The sequence below is a fragment of the Natrix helvetica genome (genome assembly GCF_964273705.1).
Source record: "Natrix helvetica genome assembly, chromosome: Z".
Taxonomy (NCBI): domain Eukaryota; kingdom Metazoa; phylum Chordata; class Lepidosauria; order Squamata; family Natricidae; genus Natrix; species Natrix helvetica.
The window spans coordinates 100236239-100257757 of NC_138554.1; the positions used below are offsets into that span (position 1 = coordinate 100236239).

Genomic DNA, 21519 nt, shown 5'->3' on the forward strand with positions numbered 1-21519 from the left:
CACAAAGTACCACCTTTGTCTCCTATGCAATTCTTACAGTTTTACAATGTGAGAGTAAATTAAAACTACCAAAAGTTTCTGCTTTAGTTGACTGTTTTTCAATCTCAGCAGTTTTAAAGACTGCTGAAACTTCCAAAATTCCTGTCAGCACAGAGAAATGCTGCTTCAAAGCATTGTAGTTTGAATTTAAACAGAAAAAAAGGTTGTTTGCTTCGGCTTCTTGCTGCCTTACAACTACAGCTCTTCGTTTATTACACAAACATCATGTGTAGCTATGGCTGCTTTATTTTTTATTTCTGCCACTGTTGCACATACTATTGGGATAGTCTCTAATCTATAGAGCAGTGAATGGTGTTACTCTGTTAAATTGGGGGGGGGGGGAATCATCAGAGGCAAAAGAAGTGCATAATGGCATTTTTCATTACCATAAACTGCATAAATATATTTGCCGATAGTCACCAACTCCCCACCTAAAATCAAATTTATGTTACAATATTGTATTTTTAAAAAATATTTGCCTTACTTTGGTTAAAATAAGTTATTCTTTTGTTTTCTTACAGCAATAGGGAACAAAGTTGCAAAGTATGGCTGGGTAGAAATCTTATAAGTACAAATCAATCTTATTTATACAGGTATACCTTAAATTACAGTCCTTGCCTTAACACAATTTTTAGCGACTTCAAAGTTGCAACAGCACTGATAACCGATAAAAAGAACTTATGACAGGTCCTTATGAATACTGCAGCATTCACATGACCAGAATTTGGACATTTGGCAACCAAACTTGTACTTATGATCATTGCAGCTTATTAAGATTCTGTGATTATCATTTGTGACCTTCCCAAGATGCTTTCTGATAAGCAAAGTCAATGGGGCAAACTGGATTTGCCTAGGTGATTCACTTAATAACTGCAAAAAAGATTGTAAAATTGAGTTGTTAACAACTGCCATGCTTAGCAACAGAAATATTGGTCCCAACTGAGGTAACGTCAAAGACTACATTGCAAATGGATATTTTTCCTCACATTATTTGTATTTCTCACATTTTGATTTTATTTCTCCAGATTTTTTTTTGAATATCTCCCATCCTTATGATGTTTGCAAAAGCAACCAAGGCTTTTGTGAAGGAGGTTGACTGTGGAGGAGATTTAATCTCTGTGTCATCCCTGAATAACTTAGATAAATTACAGTTCCTGAACTTAGTCACAAAGAAAAAGAAAACATGGTGCTGGCAAAATCCAAAGTATCATCTCTCATCAGTTTCATTGAATGATCTGCTTTCTGAAGACATGCATGAACCTATAAAGCCAGGTAGAGTCACAGTTGAACACTGTTATGGGAGATAAGAAGTGCAAAGTCCTATGCATTATTGTACAAACGACCTGCTTTATTAGTGTTGAACTTTGAAATAGTGATCCTTTTTTTCCAAAAGTTAGATACAGCAATATTATTTTACATGTCATTTTTTTGGTTCGTTTTCTGGAAGTGGTTGGTGGTTTTTTTTGGGGGGGGGGGGAGTTTTTCTATAAGTTTTTAAAATCCATTTTCAGTCAAAATAGTTCAGATTGATCTAGATAATAGTTTAAATTGTGAAACTACAGTTTTGTAGGTGAAAATAATGCAATATAAAGTTATGCCATTTTATGGGATATGTGCTATTAAATTCCTTGCCTGCAATACTTAATAAGATCACTTACACAAGAATAAGTGCTAAACTCTGATCATTCAGTGGATGCCTAGGTTTGTACTCCGAAAGCACTTTGACCATCCAGAATATCAGTAATTAGTGATAACATTTTGTCTAACATTACTCAATTAATACCTGTTGACAATTTAAGAAATTGCTGCTTTTAATCAGATGGAAATAGATGATCTCAGATTTAAATTGAATTCAGGCATAATATCCTGAAAAGCCATTTGGTAGTTTAGTTTTAAAAACTTCTACAATTAATATAACTGAAGACAAATAATTTTTCTTTAAGAAAATTGCTTATACTTGCTATTTCCGAATAACAAATTTGTGGGTTACAATTCAGGATCATTGAGGAACTTTATTATTTTCTGTTTTTAAAGATGTCAAAGATTTTTTTATTTTGATACCTTGTTCTTTTACTGAAGTAGAGTTGATGTATCTTGCTCTGAATACTGTTAATAGCATTTTACTGATTGAGTTCTGATGCCATGCTAAATCACATTGTAATTTTTTTAGTTTTGTTCTGGCTCTATGAGAACTCAGCCTTATGACTTGCGAACTATATTTTTTAAATTAAGTGGGAATGTGTAAAATTTTGGATTTTGTTTTTCTCCTATAACACATTGGTTATTTCATGGAAAAAGGTCATCCTTAACTAAACAATTGTTCTTTTAGTGACCATTCAAAGTTACAACAGCACTGAAAAAGTTATTTATGACCATTTTCACACTTGGGACTGTTGAAGAATTCCCATTATGAGAAAATAACCCTAGATCTCTTCCTATACCTATACTCTTTGATTCTATTGGCCTATGTTCCTATTAAGATACCTTATAAGGCATATTTCAGTGCTTGCTTTAAAACTTGCAAACTAACTAAATATTTGTAATCCGTATTGTGTATAACAGTGTTGGCAAACCTTTTTGGCACCGAGTGTCAAAATGGGAGTGGGAGCCTGCACGCGTGCCGGAAACCGGAAGAGCAGCAGCCCGGTATGCATGCTCTTCTGGGTTCCAGCCAGAGGTGGGTTGCTACCGGTTTGGCCCGATTCGGCTGAACTGGTAGTGGAATTCAGATCTGGGTCGCAGAACCGGCAGTGACCCAGGCCTGACACACCCCTGAACCAGTTCTCTGGTGTCTTCTGCCGTTGCCAGCATGGTTCTGCGTATGGACAGAGCAATTTTTAGTCAAATGCGCATGCACAAGCAATGCACGCACGCAGTAAACCAGTACTATCTGGTTCAGGAAGCCACCCCTGGTTCCAGGGCACTGGCCAGCTGGTCTTCACATGTGCAGCACCAGAAACCAAAAGACAAGGTAGCCAGTACACATGTGCATGCCGGAAACCAGAAGAGCAGCCACCTGGCTGCCAAAAACCAGAAGAGCAACAGCTCACATGTCCAGAGAGATGGCTCTGTGTGCCACTTCCGGCACGCATGCCATAGGTTTGCCATCATGGGTGTACTGATTATATTGTAATTGCAATATAATCAGTTTTGGAGATATTTTGAGCATGAAACGTCTGGAACATTAAGAAATAAGGAACTAAATGTTGCAAGTGGTAGGAGATTTCAGATGAGCGCATTGAAATGTGCCAACCACAGGATGGCACTGGGAAATGAGGAACTAAATGTAACAAGTGTCTGAGAGCTTCAAATATACACGGGTGTATGTGGAGACTGTCTGTCAGTAAGACAGAACAAGGAAGTAAGTTGTGAAATGCGTGCAGAAAAGAATAAAAAGAACGTCTTGGGAAGAGTTCAGGGCCATTGGCCATAGCTAATCCTTGCTGGATTCAGCTATGTCAGTGGACCTTATTGCAATAAGTTGTTAATGTAAATATTGCTATGTTGGCTATTCATGTTCCAAATTGCTCACAAAACGAAAAAAACTTCTGATCTTAAAGTAAAATTTATTGCTTGTGGTTTCCCTTCGTTTTTATTTATTTATTTATTTATTATTCGTATTTATAGACCGCCCCCTCTCCTGAAAGGGACTCGGGGCGGTGTACAGTCACTAAAATGCGTTATAAAATACATACATAAAACAGTTAAATAATTAAATACGTAGGTGGAGGAGGTTGCAAGACTGTATATAGAATAATAAATATAGTACATTAAGAGCTCTAATAACCCAGGAGTTAAAATATTACCCAAAATTACCCATTAAAATATATCCACCGGGAGGTAAAAATTAAGAATGTGCCAGGCCAGCTAATCGAAACAGGTGAGTCTTTAATTTTTGACGGAAGGAACGGAAGTCAGTGGTAGTTCTAATATCGGGGGGGAGGTCATTCCAGAGGGTTGGGCCCATCACAGAGAAGGTCCTACCCCTAGGCATCGCCCGCTGGCACTGCCTAGTGGACGGCACCAGTAGTAGTCCCTCCCTGTGAGAGCGGATTGGTCGTAGGGATGTGTGCGGGAGGATACGATCCCGCAGGTAACTGGGTCCTGTGCCATGGAGCGCTTTAAAGATGGTAATCAATACCTTGAAACGCACCCGAAAAACCACAGGCAGCCAGTGCAGCTCGCGCAGGAGAGGTGTCACGTGGGAGTATCTTGAGCTCCCCATAATCACCCGCGCGGCTGCGTTCTGGACTAGCTGTAGTCTTCGGATGCGTCCCAAGGGAAGCCCCATGTAGAGGGCATTGCAGTAGTCCAGGCGAGACGTCACCAGCGCATGAGTGACCGTGCGTAGGGCATCCCGGTCCAGTAGGGGGTGCAATTGACGCACCAGGCGAACCTGGTGGAACGCCCCCCTTGCCACGGCTGCCACATGGTCATCCATAGACAGCCGGGCATCTAGGAGGACGCCCAAATTGCGCGCCCGCTCCACAGGGGGGAGTTGTTCACCCCCTATGGCCAGCGATGGAGTTAGCTGGCTGAACCGGGGTGCCGGTAGCCACAGCCACTCAGTCTTGGAGGGGTTGAGTTTGAGTCTGTTGTCCCCCATCTAGACCCCGACGGCTTCCAAACACCGGGACATCACTTCGACAGCCTCGTTGGGGTGGTTTGGGGTTGAGATGTACAGCTGCGTATCATCAGCGTACAGATGGTATTCAACCCCAAAACCACGGATGATCTCCCCCAGCGGCTTCACATATGCGTTGAACAGGAGGGGCGAGAGGACCAACCCCTGTGGCACCCCACAAGAGAGTGGCCTCAGGGTCGACCTCTGCCCACCTGTCAACACACATTGCGTCCGGTCAGAGTGGTAGGAGCCGAACCACCGTAGAACGGTGCCTCCGACTCCCATCCCCCCCAGCCGGCGCAATAGGATACCATGGTCGATGGTATCAAAAGCCGCTGAGAGGTCTAATAGGACCAGGATAGAGGAACAACCTCTATCTCTGGCCCTCCAGAGATCATCGACCAACGCGACCAAGGATGTCTCCGTGCTGTGCCCGGGTCGGAAACCGGACTGGCGTGAGTCTAGATATTCGGATTCGTCGAGGTGTCGCGAAAATTGCTGCGCCACCACATTCTCAACAACCTTCGCCAAAAAGGGAAGGTTGGAGACTGGACGGTAATTAGCTAGTTCCGTTGGGTCCAGTGAAGGCTTCTTGAGCAGGGGCCTCACCACTGCCTCTTTCAAGGCGGTTGGCAAGGATCCCTCACCCAACGAAGCGTTCACCAGGCCCAGAAGCCAGCCTCGTGTCGTCTCCCAGGATGCCAGTACCAGCCAGGAGGGACACGGGTCCATTGAACATGTGGTGGGTCGCAGCCGTCCACGTAACCTGTCCAAATCCTCGGGGGCAACAGAGTCAAACTCCTCCCAGAGTGGTCTCACAAGACTCGCTGTTGACTGCTCGTCCGGTCCACTGAAGGGGGCCCATCCGCTCCGGATCTGAGCGACTTTGTCCTGCAGATATTCCCCAAACTCCTCTGCTCTTCCCTGCAGGGGTGCCCCCCGCGTCCTCTGTGATAGGAGGGAGCGGGTCACCCGAAACAGGGCGGCAGGGCGGTTATCGGCGGACGCAATAAGGGCGGCACAATGTCTACGTTTGGCCGCCCTTAATGCCACAAGGTAAGTCCGCAAGTAGGCTCTTACCTGTGCTCGATCAGATTCGGAGCGTGAGGACCTCCACCTGCTCTCTAGACGTCTCCTGTGGCATTTCATCACCCTCAGCTCCTCGGTAAACCAAGGATCCCGGGTGGATCGTTGCCGCAGGAGACGTCGCAAAGGCGCAACCCGGTCCAAGGCCCCAGCCGCCACCCTATTCCAGGCGGCCGCTAGGTCCTCCGACCGGGAGCGGGTCAGGGCTATAGGTATTGGCCCAAGCTCCGTCTGGAATCTATCCGGTTCCATCAGGTGCCTGGGGCGGTACCAGCTTAGACAGTCTGGTTCCGCCTCCTCGCGGTGGGAGGTAGCGCCAGGGAAGTTCAGCCAGAGAGATGAGTGATCAGACCATGACAGGGGCGTGATGACTAAATCCCCCATTCCCAGATCACTCGTCCACTGCTCAGATACGAAAACAAGGTCCAGTGTGTGACCACCTTCGTGAGTGGGGCCCTGAACTAATTGGGTCAGGTCCATGGCCGTCATGGAAGCCATGAACTCCCGAGCCACCTCAGAAGCCTCTCCCGTCGACGGCAAGTTGAAATCCCCCATAACCAGAAGCTTGGGGGTCTCAACTGCCGTTTCCGAGATCAGCTCGAGGAGCTCGGGCAGGGCTGCTGATGCATAGCGAGTAGCCAAGTATACAATCAGCAAGCCCCACTGCCTCCCTGGGCCCCATTTCACACCAAGGGACTCACACCCGGGTATCTGAGGAACAGTGAACTCTCTCGGCTCCAAACATTCCCGAATAACTACCGCCACCCCACCACCCTTACCCAGGGCCCGGGGCTGATGAAATGCCCGGAAACCCGGTGGGCACATTTCCACGAGGGGCAAACCGCCCTCGTGGCCCAACCAGGTCTCCGTTATCCCTGCAAGGTCTAGCTCCCCCTCTGAGATCAACTCATTGATGAGTTGAAAAAAACTTCTGATCTTAAAGTAAAATTTATTGCTTGTGGTTTCCCTTTGTTTTTTTATTGGGATATTTTTATGACACCATGATCATGTAATCAAAATTTGGATGCTTGGCAACTGGTTCATATTTAAGACAATTGCAGTGCCCTAGAATCATTTCATCATCTTTTGTGACCTTCTGTCAAGCAATGAGGAAGCCAGTTTCACTTAACAAACGTGTTACTAAAAACTGCAGTGATTCAGTTAAGTACATATGTTATGGCTGGAAGTGGGGAGATTATTGTTTTTTTTTTAGTATGTTTATTTTATTTATACTGTGTTTTTATTGTTTGTAAGCTGACGAGTCACTGTGAGCAAGTAGGCAGCTATATACATTTTCTAAATAAATAAATAAACTGTGGCAAGAAAGGTTATAAAATGAGCCAAAATTCACTTAGCAACTATCTGGACTAGCAACAGAAATTTTGAGTTTAATTATGATCATAAGCCAAGGACTATCTATAGAATACAAATCATTTCCCATTCATATTCCAGAAGATGATGGATCATTCCTGCAATGATTAGTTAGATATATTCCAGGAGAAAATGTCAGAACACCAGAATCTTTTTTTATTTTCTATATAACTTGCCTTTCTGTTCTGGTGAACAAACAATGTAGCTAATAAGATTTAAAAATAGAAATAGGACATGGAAAGTTAAAATATACATATGTGCACCATCTATTTGCCAATAAGCATAGCTTAGTGTTAACGCCTTTGACATGATGCCTCAAGACATGAATATATATCGCCTTGAGCAGCCACCAGTCTCTCTGCCCTGACTGACTTTTTATAGTAAAAACATAGTAAATTGGAATTACACCAAACAAATGTCGCTCTTTAGCATCATCTTAGTTTCCCTATTTTGTTATTGTTGAGAAACAGGGTTCCTTGTCCAAAAAAAGGACAAAAGAATTCAAAGATAGCAGGTATTGTTCCATGGGTGTGAAAAATTAAAGGATGATAGAAAGTTACATATGGTGAATCAGGGCTCTGTAAATGTATACATACAGTGTAGTAATTTTATAATTGGGCAACCCATTCTCAAAAACTGGTTTATTATGATGTACCAGTAACAGCAAAAGTAGAATTCAGAGAAGCCATGAATGATTTACTATAGCTTCTGCGACTCAGTCTACTTCAAACATGTCAGGACAACAGTTCTTGCAAGTTTGCTTTGTTTTATTGACTCTTAGGATTCATTTGATTAGCCTTTTAAGTTGTAGAAAAAAATGAATATGAAAGAAACCTCTTAGAATTAAGAATTATTTTGAGAGTATAGGATTGCATATTATCCCAAAACAACTGTGAGACCTCCAAGAAATTTAGAATAGGAAATGTCTGTTTTGTGCTAGTCTTTCAAATATATGATTGGTCCCATTTCTTCTTAAGTTTTTCATTGGCTAAAAGTTATTACTTCAGTGTGCTTTTGGGCGTGATTGACTTTAATATCCAGCAAGATTTGTATCAAGTTGTTTTATTTCCTGTATCCTTAATTTTGTGCTTCATTCACTGTATTGTCCATAGTCCATCAGAACTAGGGGTGGACTGTGGGGTGGTATAAATAAATAGGCAGATAGACAAAGCATGGCAATACTTTTATTTTATGACTATTTCATTTTCCCAGTAGATAGACAGAATAACGTCTGGTGGAATTCAGAGATCTGTTACTTAGAATGACTGCTATTTTTCTTTAAACATCACATATGGATGCATGCATTTCTAAGACCCAAATTCTTTCAAATTATTGAAGAGTTGTAGCATTCAGATCCATATATTCTAAGGATGGGGAACTTGGGACACCCAAGCAGCATTGGTAAACTCTACTAACAAGATCCACTGGTTCAAAGAAGCTGCATTTATTTTAATATCATGTGAAGAACCATAGATTCTCCATCTTTCCTTTATTCATTGGATTATAAACATTTTAAATACAGAGAGCAGTATAAAACAATGACTAAGTAACTCAATATGTTTTGTTATGAATAGTGTTTTATATTTTTAAAAATAATTTAGGCTGTGCTCCAGTTTAATGTTCTGTAATTTGGATATTTTGCTTTCCCCCCAGTTATTGTAGAGTCTGACTTTGTGAAGTATGAAGGGAAGTTTGAAGACTGCATCAGAGGAAGCATTGATACGTCATTAGGCAGAATTAATTTAGGAACTGGAGCAAGCGATGTTGTGGAAAGTCTGTCCTCTTTTGGAAATCTTAAAAAGCAAGAAATTGACTTGCGCAAGCTTATGAAAGATGTGAAGGGAAGGTACATATTTATTTATGGTATATATAAATAGTTTTACTGTACAGAGTTTTAAAGGGAGATCTTCATCTTTAAAAATGGCATCCTTGTGAGATTTAAAAAGAGGAAATATTTACAGATACTTGGAATTGAATAAATAAGATAGCAGTAAAAAATGGTGATGATGAAAATCATGGTTTATGGAATTAATATCAATACTGGAGAGTTTAGAAATGCTATTGATGACCAGATTTAGTTTGTATTATAGCTAAGGTAGTTGGGTAGGGTCATGTTCATAATTATACTCAATTGCTAATCTTATTTTGCTCCAGTCATTCAGTTTCAATCCAAGCTAACTCATATGGTTATGTTGTAGGATAATTAGAGTGCTCTCATACTGTATATGCCATTTTGACTTTTCAAGAATGAATATAAATGCAATGATAGGTAAAATATACTCTTATATCTGTTTTGAAAGAGATGGGAGACTTGAATATGGAGCATTTGGGAAATGGCTGATAGAGCACTGAAAAATCTGGTGTTAGTTTGCAATTGTCATAAATTCAGTACTATCACTGACTGTATATATTTTGCATAGGCTGCATGCATCCAAATGTAGTGATACAACACATTTTTTTTATATATTTCTGATTAGTATACTAGCTCTTTGCTACTAAAGAGAGAATTGTTTATCAACTTGTTATAGGAAAACAATATTAAGTCCAGCTATTAAGAAGAAGCTTTTTTTCCATAGAAATTTTAATGTATTTTTTTTCTTTTTTAGGTCAATAAATCTACAGACTTCGTTGTTGGAACAAATGCTTGAAAGAAAGAATGATGTCCTTTGTATCCTTATAGAAAAAATATTGACGACTCAGAAATGTTTAATATCTGAACATATTCAAAAAGAGGAAAAACTTGCTGGAATGGTGGGAATAAGTACAAAAATTATAAAGGTATTAATGCATAAGGAGGAATAGTGATGGATTATTACAGCATTCTATCACATTTTTCCATATCGCCCCCCTGCAAAATGTATATAGCCTTTGTGCCCTTTAAATTCCCTTTCTGAAAAGGTTGAAATTTCATCCCTGTCCACTCCAGCCTTGTATTACATTGCTGACCATATCCCTGTGTCTTTTGAAACCGTTTTTTTAAAAGAAAAGAAAACATGCATTTATTTGTCCCAGGCGCAAATAAACTTGTTTGCATTAAGTTGAAATATTAATGTTTCTATTCAAAAATGAATGTTCTATGCAGTTTGAAGATTGTTTGCTACTAAACCTATTTGCTATTAACTGTTAGAATGAATAAAAATTTGTATGATTTTTATAAGGTGAGAATATTCAGATGAAAGTGTGATGCCCTTAACACATCCTCACTATGGTTTTGAACTTAAATGAAAGTTACAAAGTGCTGGATGGAACTAAAGATAATTGAATCCTTTGCTCCAATTCTGTCAGCAGTACAAAAGTTCACAAGAAGTTAATTATAGAAATACTCATCCCAGCTGAAAATAACCACAAATGTATTTGTAGTGATCCATTTGTATTGAGGAGAATTCCTTGTAGTGGACCTGTCTTTTGTGAATTAAAAACCTACCTAGTTCTCAAAGGAAAACTTAAGAAAACACATTTGAGAGCTGTCTAATTTTAAAACAACTTCTAAAATATTTAGTTATGTAGAGCTTGGTGCTCTCTGACTTTAGTGGTTTGCTTGCTGATGTTTACTAATCAACTTTAACATTATCAGTACCTAGATGAGTAATGAAACATCTTCTCAGAGAACACCAAGGACTCCAATATCAAGATATATATATATATTCTCATTCATGTATGTTTAATTTTATTTAACAGGTAAACTCTTGGTGCCATATCTCTCTCCACACATTTCTTGTTGTCGTGTCTCCCCCCCCCCCCCTTTTTCTGGCCACCTATTTTATCCTTACAGCTATCCTATTAAGGATTTAGGTTGAGAGATGATAGCTTAAATTTATCAGCTCTGGGCATTTTCTGTTTCGTTTTTTGGCTTTAACTCACTTAAAACTAATTGAAAAAATCATTTTTAAATTCTACAAAATGACTTCTTGTCATCCTTTCATGTGTAAATTAATGCATTTGGGAATTAATTTGCACGAATTAATCAACAATTAAATCTCACTCTAGGTATCAGTGAAGGAAAATGGGAATATGATCAAGAACTCTAATGTGGTATTGGAAATCCCTGCTCCAACCACAATTGCTTATGGTGTAATAGAATTGTATATAAAACGTGACGGCCAATTTGGTAAGTAATATGAACACCTTTCTTTTCCTCAGGGCAGCATAAAAGTGCATTCTCATGCTGATGAGTATGCTTTTTATTAAACCTAGATCATCAGCAGAGGTTCTCTTGTCCCAACATTGCATTTTAAATTCAGTTTTATGCATACCATATATCAGTACATAATTGGTGATCATTTAAAGGGAAGGCTAACAGATGTTTTGAATCAGTATTACAGTCAGAAACTGAGTATAATACACAAGAAGATGTAGGTGAGGTTAAACCAGTGGTGGGTTTCAAATTTTTTTAGAACCTCTTCTGTAGGTGTGGACTGCTTTGTGGGAGTGGCTTGCCAGCCATGTGAGTGGATGGGTGTGGCCAACTTGTAAAATGTGGTGAAACTCACTTAACAACGCTCTTGCTTAACAACCAAAATGTTGACTCAGGAACTCTGGCATTTGAAGCATGCAAGTCTTAAAGCTGTCAAGTTACAAGACCCTCATACCCCTAACCCTTTAGAAAAAAACCCAGGGGTGTTCAAATTTGACAGCTTTAAGACTTGTGGACTTCAACTTCCAGAATTCCTCCTCTCACTCTTCATCTTGATGATGTGCGGGCGGGTGGAGGGAGGGAGCTGGAACCGGTTCTAAACGGCACTGTAGATTTGGGGAACCTCATCTATAGAAGAGGTTAGAACTGGCAGGAACCCACCCCTGGGTTAAACCAAGGCATTCAAGCATTTTATTTGGTTGCAAATTATAGATTCTACTATAGGCAGAAAAAGAGAAGGCCTACTTATGTGATCAACTTCCCCTAACAATGGAACATAAGGATTTTGACAACAGTATATGCTTTTGTTTGATTGTTTGTTTATCTGTGTCTGTCCGTCTATTTATTTATCGTATAGCATACAATGTCAGGGAAATCTACACATGCTAAACATACAAGACATGTCCTGAAAATCTAGATTGCTAGTTCACTGCATCCTTTTTTAGCATATACTCTTATCTCAGCACATAAAAAGTTTAAAATATGTATATCACATGATATTACTGAGAACAGGCAATGTTGTTAAAAAAAATTAAGTGAAGGCATACATATTAAACTGCCCAAAACTCTGCCCACACCATATTTGAAGGTAAGGATGGTTGCACATTATTTTTTCCCTTCTTTACAGTGCTGCTATTTCTTTTCTAATTTCTGTTTGCTGGATTTTAATATTGGGGCATCTTATCTTTGAAACCTTATATATCAACATCTCTGCTTTGCAGGACTAATCCTAACTTAGGCAGAGTAAGACAGACACTTCAAATTAAGGAGGAGTTTATGAATAATATTTCTGGACCATCAGCATTTGTTCACAAAACCCTTGGCCATTCTTTTGCTTGTATAATAAATCTCTGTGATTCTCGTAGCCTGTTTTGCATCTTCTAAACTCGGGTGGGATTCTACCAGTTCAGACAAGTTCGGGGGTGCGATCAAACCGGTTGTTAAACTGGTAGGATCCTCCCACCAAACCGGTTGTTAAACTGGTAGGATCCTGCCTAAGCTAGTCTGGAGCTTCCATGTAGAATCAAGAACACTGTTATTTCCAATGGAATGTGGTTGCTTTTTATTTTTTAGGACATACAGCAAATATCTTGAAAATGTTTGCTATGCTTTCCAGTGCATGAAATGATCACTCTGTTCTACTCTGTAGTGGATTTTCTCATCTAGGGAGAGTAAACATTCTTACCCATTTCTCCAGTGAACATCCAAATAATTGGGCCTAAAATAGCAGGCTTACAATGTGCTAAGAGTTCTATTGAGATTTGGTGAAGTTAGGAGGCAGCCTTTTTTTTTCAAATAATTTTTATACAACTGGAATAAAAACTAACACAAACTATACAAATATAAGAATAAAAAAGAAAAAAGTGTAAAAAAATAGGTTCTCCTTTCATTACAATAACTTTTGCAATGTATTACATCTTACAATGCAATACAATAGCAGAGTTGGAAGGGACCTTGGAGGTCTTCTAGTCCAACCCCCTGCCTAGGCAGGAAACCCTATACCCATGATGGAGAACCTATGGCACGCGTGCCACAAGTGGCACGCGGAGCCATTTGTCAGGGCACGCGAGTTCACCTTTTTAAAAGCTATTTTTTGCCTTCCCCAGGCTCCAGAGGCTTTATAGGAGCCTGGGGAGGGCGAAAAGAGCCCCCCGCTCCCCGGAGGCTTCAGGGACCGTCCCTGAAGCCTTCGGAGCGCTTAAAACCACCCTCTGAGCAAACCGGAAGTGACTTCCGGGTTGCTCGGAGGGTCGTTTTAAGCATTCCGAAGGCTTCAGGGACCGTCCGAGGCTGCCCTGATGCCTTCGGAGCGCTTAAAACGACCCTCCGAGCAACCCGGACGTCACTTCCGGTTTGCTCGGAGGGTGGTTTTAAGCGCTCCGAAGGCTTCAGGAAAGCCTCTGGACAGTCCCTGAAGCCTCCGGAGGGCCTCCGGGGGGTCGGGGGAGGCTCTTTTTGCCCTCCCCAGACTCCTATAAAGCCCCTGGAGCCTGGGGAGGGCAAAAAAAACATGTAAAAATGGGGGTGGTCGCGCGTTTTGTGCGCATGCGCACTGGGGTGGTCGCGCATTGCATTATGGGTGCGGCACGCCTGCACTCGACCCCCCTGCACTCCCCCCACTTGTGGCACGTGAGCCAAAAAAGGTTTGCCATCACTGCCCTATACCGTTCCAGACAAATGGCTATCCAACATCTTCTTAAAGACTTCCAGTGTTGGGGCATTCACAACTTCTGGAGGCAAGCTGTTCCACTGATTAATTGTTCTGTCAGGAAGTTTCTCCTCAGTTCTAAGTTGCTTCTCTCCTTGATTAGTTTCCACCCATTGCTTCTTGTTCTACCCTCAGGTGCCTTGGAGAATAGTTTGACTCCCTCTTCTTTGTGGCAACCCCTGAGATATTGGAACACAGCTATCATGTCTCCCCTAGTCCTTCTTTCTCTTAAGCTAAACATACCCAGTTCCTGCAACCGTTCTTCATATGTTTTAGTCTCCAGTCCCCTAATCATCTTTGTTGCTCTTCTCTGCACTCTTTCTAGAGTCTCCACATCTTTTCTACATTCTTTGTGGTGACCAAAACTGAATGCAGTATTCCAAGTGTGGCTTTACCAAGGCATTATAAAGTGGTATTAACACTTCACGTGATCTTGATTCTATCCCTCTGTTGATGCAGCCTAGGACTGTATTGGCTTTTTGGGCAGCTGCTGCACACTGCTGGCTCATATTTAAATGATTGTCCATTAGGATTCCAAAATCCCTCTCACAGTTACTACGATTGAGCAAGGTATCACCTATACTGTATCTCTGCATTTCATTTTTGTTGCCTAAATGTAGAACCTTACTCTTTTCACCATTGAATTTCATTTTATTAGATAGTGCCTAATGTTCAAGTTTGTCAAGATCCTTCTGTATCTTAAGCCTGTCTTCTGGAGGGTTGGCTATTCCTGCCAGCTTAGTGTCATCTGCAAATTTGATGAGTTCCCCATTTATTCCCTCATCTAAATCATTGATGAAGATGTTGTACCTAGGTACAACAGTTACAGCCATTGGTGGTGCAATGACTCAGCAGGTTAATAAGCTGCCTTATCAGTTAACAGCCTGGGTTCAAGACCCAAGTGCCAGGGTGAGCTTCCATTTTACTCACTCCAGCTCTTGCCAACCAAGCAGTTCAAAAGGATGCAAATATGAGTAGATAAATGTGTATTGCTTCGGTGGAAAAGGTTACTGTATTCCATATTTTAGTATTGGCCACATGATGATGGAAGCATTTCTCAGACAATTCAGCTTTCCCTTGGCTGAGAATCTGATATGAACACTTCCCCTTGAGTGAGATATAACAGGGGAAACCTTTAAATTCTTAGAGTACAACATATACTTTCTTCACTTCATATCTCATCTCTTAAGTAAAAATAAAATCCAAAGGTCTCATCTTTCATTCCTTATCAGCAAAAATCCAGTTACCATATCTCTGTTGCTCTCTGAGCTTGCTTGTTTTCTTGCAAACCTTTCATTACCCTAACTACTATCGTGTTTCCCCCAAAATAAGACAGGGTCTTATTTTCTTTTCACCCCCAAAATATTTATTTATTTATTTATTTTATCAGACTTATTAGTCGCCCCCTCTCCCCACAGGGACTCGGGGTGACGTACACAAGCAACGGTCTACGGACTACAAAGAAGGAGGTAAAAATAAATAAATACAATAATCAGAAAAGTTAAAACCCCAATAAGAATAAAAGTTTAAAAGCTAACATTGACAATTAAAATTAACCAAGGGGTGGAACAGTTGTCGAGATTATGCCAGGCCGGCTAGCCGAAACAGGTGGGTCTTCAGTTTACTGCGGAAGGAGCGGAGATCGGTTGTTGTCCTGATGTCTGGGGCGAGGTCGTTCCAAAGGGTGGGACCCGCCACAGAGAAGGACCTACTCCTGGGCACCGCCCTCTGACAGTCTCTAGAGGACGGCACCCGGAGAAGGCCCTCTCTGTGTGAGCGAATGGGCCGCAGGGATGTATGGGGCAGGACACGATCCCGCAGATAACTAGGCCCTATGCCATGGAGCGCTTTAAAGATGGTGACTAACACCTTGAAGCGCACCCAGTAGGCCACAGGAAGCCAGTGCAGCTCGCGCAGGAGAGGTGTTATATGGGAGAACCTCGATCTCCCCATGATTACCCGCGCGGCTGCATTCTGGACCAACTGCAGTCTCCGGGTGCACCTCAAGGGGAGCCCCATGTAGAGAGCATTACAGTAGTCCAGACGAGACGTCACCAGCGCGTGAGTGACTGTGCGCAGGGCCCCCTGGTCCAAAAGGGGACGCAATTGGCGCACCAGGCGAACCTGGTGGAACGTCCCCCTCGCCACGGCTTCCACATGATCTTCTATAGTCAGCCGGGCATCAAGGAGGACGCCCAAATTGCGTGCCCGTTCCACCGGGGCTAATTGTTCATCCCCGATGGCCAGCGATGGAATGTGCTGGTTGTATCGGGGAGCCGGGAGCCACAGCCACTCTGTCTTGGAGTGGTTGAGCCTGAGCCTGTTGTCACCCATCCAGACCCACACGGCTTCCAGACAACGGGACATCCCTTCGACGGCCTCGTTGGGGTGGTTTGGGGTGGAAATGTACAGCTGGGTATCATCAGCGTACAGGTGGTATCCCACCCCAAAACCACGGATGATCTCGCCCAGCGGTTTCATATATGTGTTGAACAGGAGAGGTGAGAGGATCGACCCCTGAGGGACCCCACAAGTAAGGGGCCTCGGGGTCGACCTCTGCTCCCCTGCCAACACACATTGCGTCCGGCCAGAGAGGTAGGAGCGGAACCACCGCAATACGGTGCCTCTGATCCCCAACCCCTCCAGACGGCGCAATAGGATACCATGGTCGATGGTATCGAAAGCCGCCGAGAGATCTAATAGGACAAGGATGGAGGAACAGCCCCCATCCTTTGCCCTCTAGAGATCATCCACCAACGCGACCAAGGCTGTCTCAGTACTGTGACCGGGCCGGAAGCCGGACTGGCGCGGGTCTAGATAATCATCTTCCTCCAGGTGGCGCGGGAACTGTTGAGCCACCACACTCTCAACAACCTTCGCTAGAAAAGGAAGGTTGGAGACAGGACGATAATTTGCTAGCTCCTCTGGGTCCAGGGAAGGCTTCTTGAGCAGGGGTCTCACCACCGCCTCTTTCAAGGCGGTTGGTAAAAGACCCTCACCCAACGAAGCGTTCACCAGCCCCAGTAGCCAGCCTCGTATACCCTCCCAGGAAGCCAGTACCAACCAGGAGGGACACGGGTCCAATAAACATGTGGTGGCTCGCAGTCGCCCGCGCAACCTGTCCAAATCTTCGGTGACAACAGGGTCAAACTCCTCCCAGCGTGGAATCTCAAGACTAGCCTCGGACGCCCCCTCTGGAACACTGGGGTGGGTCCACTCCCTCCGGATCCGATCAACTTTATCCTGCAGGTATTCCCCAAACTCCTCTGCCCTGCCCTGCAATGGGGGATCCCACTGTCCCTGCGACAGCATGGAGCGGATCACCCGAAACAGGGCGGCAGGGCGGTTCTCTGCGGACGCTATGAGGGTGGCACAATACTGACGCTTGGTCACCCTTATTGCCACAAGGTAGGTCCTTAAGTAGGCTCTTACCTGTGTTCGATCGGATTCGGAGCGGGAGGATCTCCACTTGCTCTCTAGGCGTCTCCTATGGCGTTTCATCGCCCTTAGCTCCCCATTAAACCAGGGGGCCCGGGTCGATCGTTGCCATCGAAGAGGCCGCAAAGGCGCAACCCGGTCCAAGGCTCCGGCGGCCGCACTATTCCACGCGGCCACCAGGTCCTCTGCCCGGGAGCGGGACAGGTCTGCAGGAGGTGGCCCAAGCTCCGCCTGGAACCTATCTGGTTCCATCAGACGCCTGGGGCGGAACCATCTGGGACAATCTAGTTCCGCCTCCCCGCGGCGGGGAGTAGCGCCAGGGAAGTCCAGTTGGAGAAGTGAGTGATCTGACCATGACAGGGGTGTGATGACTAAATTCCCTATACCCAGATCACTCGTCCACTGGTCGGAGACAAACACAAGATCCAGTATGTGGCCTCTTTCGTGTGTGGGGTCCCGAACTACTTGAGTCAGATCCATGGCTGTCATGGAAGCCATGAATTCCCGGGCTACCTCGGATGCCTCTCCTGTCGACGGCAGGTTGAAGTCCCCCATCACTAGTAGCTTGGGGGTCTCAACCGCCATCTCCGCGATCAGCTCGAGGAGTCCGGGCAGGGCCGTTGATGTATGGCGGGGAGCCAGGTATACTATCAACAGACCCAACTGTCTCCCTGGGCCCCATTTCATGCCCAGAGACTCACAACCGGATGTCTGCGACACAGTGAATTCTCTCGGAGTCAAATCTTCCCGGATGATTATCGCTACCCCACCGCCCCTACCCTGGGCCCGTGGCTGATGGAACACCCGGTAACCTGGAGGGCACATTTCACCGAGGGGCAACCCCCCCTCCGGGCCCAACCAGGTTTCCGTTATTCCTGCGAGGTCCGGCTCCCCCTCTGAGATCAAGTCCCTGATGAGGGGGGCCTTATTAACCACGGACCTCGCATTACATAACATCAGCCTAAGGCCCAGGCTCTGCCGATCCTGTCCACCTAGACTGCGGGGGTTGGTACAAGCGACCGGGTGTGTCCAACAGCCCCGGTCTCCCAACCGACTATGTGTTCCTCTGGTGTCCTTGCGCCCGCCCCTCCCTACGACCGTCATTATCGGATTCCCCCCCATAGGAATGCTGTAACCTTTCACCTCCCCCACTCCGCTCCCCTCCATCCTGATCCCACCTGTTGACCTGGCTATATCCATACCCCCAGGTTGAGTAACCCTCTCCCCCTCCCTGGAACCCCTTAAAAATTTTTAAAAACATTTTACTAAAAAACCCCTGATCCCCCGCTTCCTCCACCTCTCAGCACTTGGCCTTATTTTTGGGGAAGTCTTATTATTTTTGAGGTGTAGGAGGCAGTGAGCATGGTCATCTCATGGCTGCTGCTGTGTTGCAAGATTTTTGGGGAGGGCTTGCTTTAGTGCATGCGCTCAAAAGCCCAATTGGGCTTATTATCTGGGGAGGTCTTATTTTGGGGAAAACAGGGTACTTACTTAGGGTATTGAAACATTTGCAAGAAAACAAGCAAGCTCAGAGCACCAAGGACCCCTTGTTTCAACCTGGAGCTACAAATATTCTCCTTTATTGGTACCCTATCTCTATTTGTGCATTTCTTTTAAGTAATGAAACATTTTGTTTGTATGTCCAATACTTATTTTTCAGCATTCCTCTCATGCTTATCACAATTATCTCCAAATTAAGGTCAAACCTATCTAAATAGCTTGTTTTCTTTTGCAACTTTCTTAATATTCCATTTATCTAACAGATAATTTTGAAGATCGTTTTTAAAAAAAAAGAAAAACCCACCTAAAAAATCATGTTAGAGTGTTTTGTCCTATTCTTTGTTTAATTATATAAGTTGTAATGAGTTACCAGTTACACTGTAATAAGTTTATTTTCCTTATTCAGTTGTTGATTTTCTAATTCGATGCTATAGAAGACCCTAATCTGATACCAGGATAAATGCTGTCTCTAAATCTTGATAAATAGCTGTAGTAGCATGCTAGAATAATATTCTTGGCATATAGCTATATCATTACTATTTACATTTTGAATTTCTTTTTACAGTTTGAGTAGTAAAATATTTTCTCAACAATCATAGTAAAACTCTCATGCTCTCCTGGATTGTCTTTTTACATTTGGCATTCATATATTTTTCAAATATGTACATACCATGGCTTACATTTTATTGCTTCTTTGGAATATCAGTGTTCTCTCTTGTTTATCTGTCACATGGGCTATATTGTCCTTTGAATGCTTAAAATATTTCTGTAAATCAGAGTCCATATAGCCTTTTGACTTAAAAACTCAAAACATAGTGTGTTGTTGCCAGTTAATGCTACAGAGGTACAATAATATGAATAGGTTAAAGAGAGAGGTAAGGAAAGGAGATTATTTATTCTTAGGCATTAAAATATTTGTGACATCATCACAATTGTGATAAGTCATGCTAGTTTTTTAAAAAAATCTACATTAATGTTTCTGGAAAGGAAGATTTTGAATGGGGATGCTTTTACAGAGATGAAAGTTACAAATTCAATTGAATTGTGTTGCTTCCTCTTAAAGCTACTTTACCGGTACATTTCATTCACTGATGCAGTATTCAGGAGGAGGGTACCTGCACATATACATGTATTCATTGAGTACTTATGTTTATATTCTAATCATGAATTTTCAATGATATACTGATGACCTTAACATTTATTTACTGAATACTTCTCTCATCCGTTCTAAACTAGCTGTTTGCATTTAATTCAAGCTTTGAATTAGTCTTGAGAACATGGTAAAACGAAGGACAGAAAATTTTCTATTTCATTGTGAAACAGTGAAAAAAATATGAACATTAATATTTTAAATTAGTAAATTAATTTTATAATAGAAATTATTTGTAGGCCACCTAAAGACACTGTTGAGAGATCGCCAGCTATACAATAGAATTTATGTATATAAATAAATAAAAGTCTAGCCTATTTAATGTTATGGAACTAATTTCCCAAACGTATGGTGGACTTTTCCTTATTGTAAACTCTAGACCAGTGTTGGCGAACCTTTTTTGGCTCACGTGCCAAAAGCGGGGGGAGTCCAGGGAGACTGTGCGTAGGTGTGCTACACCCATAATACTATGCACATGACCCCAGCGTGCATGCACGCATGACCAGCGCTCCCCACCATTTTTGGCCTGCTTTTTCCCCCCTCGCTTTATAGGAGCATGGGGAGGGCGAAAACAGCCTCCCCCGCCCTCCGAGGCCCTCCGGATGCTTCAGGAGCTTCCCTGAAGCCTCAGGAGCACAAAAAAAATGGCTCTGTGTGCCAAACCGGAAGTTTGGGAATGGACTTCCAGTTTGTTCGTATGGCCGGTTTTAGCCCTCCTGAATGCTCCGGAGGGCTAAAACCAGCCCTATGAGAAAACCTCAAAAGAAGGCTGAAGCCAGCTGGCTTTGCGTGCCCTGGCAAATAGCTCCGCATGCCACCTGTGGCACGCATGCCATAGGTTCACCATCACGGCTCTAGACTTTTATCTACCAGTGAAAACAGACTGGTGGTAATCACAAACAACATCCTTATTCTTATTAAATAGGTGATTTGTGATTTGTTACGTCCATCTGCATAAACGTTTTATGAATGGGCAAGATCTCAATCCAAAATGGTTTAATGCTAATCAGAATACTAAAATTTATTTGCTGTTATTCATATTATGGGATGGAGTGGGAGCTGTAAATCAAAAGTTACCTGAAAATAAGACAACCAAACTGTTCCTTTTGTAGAATTGTGTCTCCTTCATGACCAACAAGGTGGTTTTGAAAGGGGGGCTATAGAAGGGCCATCTTATCATTCTTCGGCCTTCAAAGATGCTTGCTGCCCTCATCTTTTTGATGTTGTGGATAATGAGAAATTGTCTGGACCTGACAGCCCTATTCCAAGTGATGCTTCACTTAACATTCTAAGCAAAGGTAGGACTAGAAAATTGTTCACATTTCCTGTTCATTATATTAACTTAAACCAAAATTATTTTCAGCTCAATGTGTGGTTTCGAGGATCCCAGAAACATGGTTCTAAAATTGAATCCATGTGTCCTTGTCTTTATTATTATTCAATCATAAATAGTTGGGGTTAATTCCTCC

The 21519-nt window shown here is 42.9% G+C and overlaps 1 protein-coding gene across 1 annotated transcript in view; it reads left to right on the top strand.

The window, feature by feature from the left end:
* GSDME (gasdermin E) overlaps positions 1-21519 on the top strand; it is a 45403-nt gene that overhangs the window by 713 nt on the left and 23171 nt on the right. Inside the window, exons 2-6 of the mRNA XM_081971437.1 lie at positions 1065-1311; positions 8774-8966; positions 9727-9898; positions 11108-11228; positions 21163-21348. Of these exons, the coding sequence (XP_081827563.1) occupies positions 1092-1311; positions 8774-8966; positions 9727-9898; positions 11108-11228; positions 21163-21348 (892 nt within the window). The 5' untranslated portion in view covers positions 1065-1091. The remainder of the gene's footprint in view (positions 1-1064; positions 1312-8773; positions 8967-9726; positions 9899-11107; positions 11229-21162; positions 21349-21519) is intronic.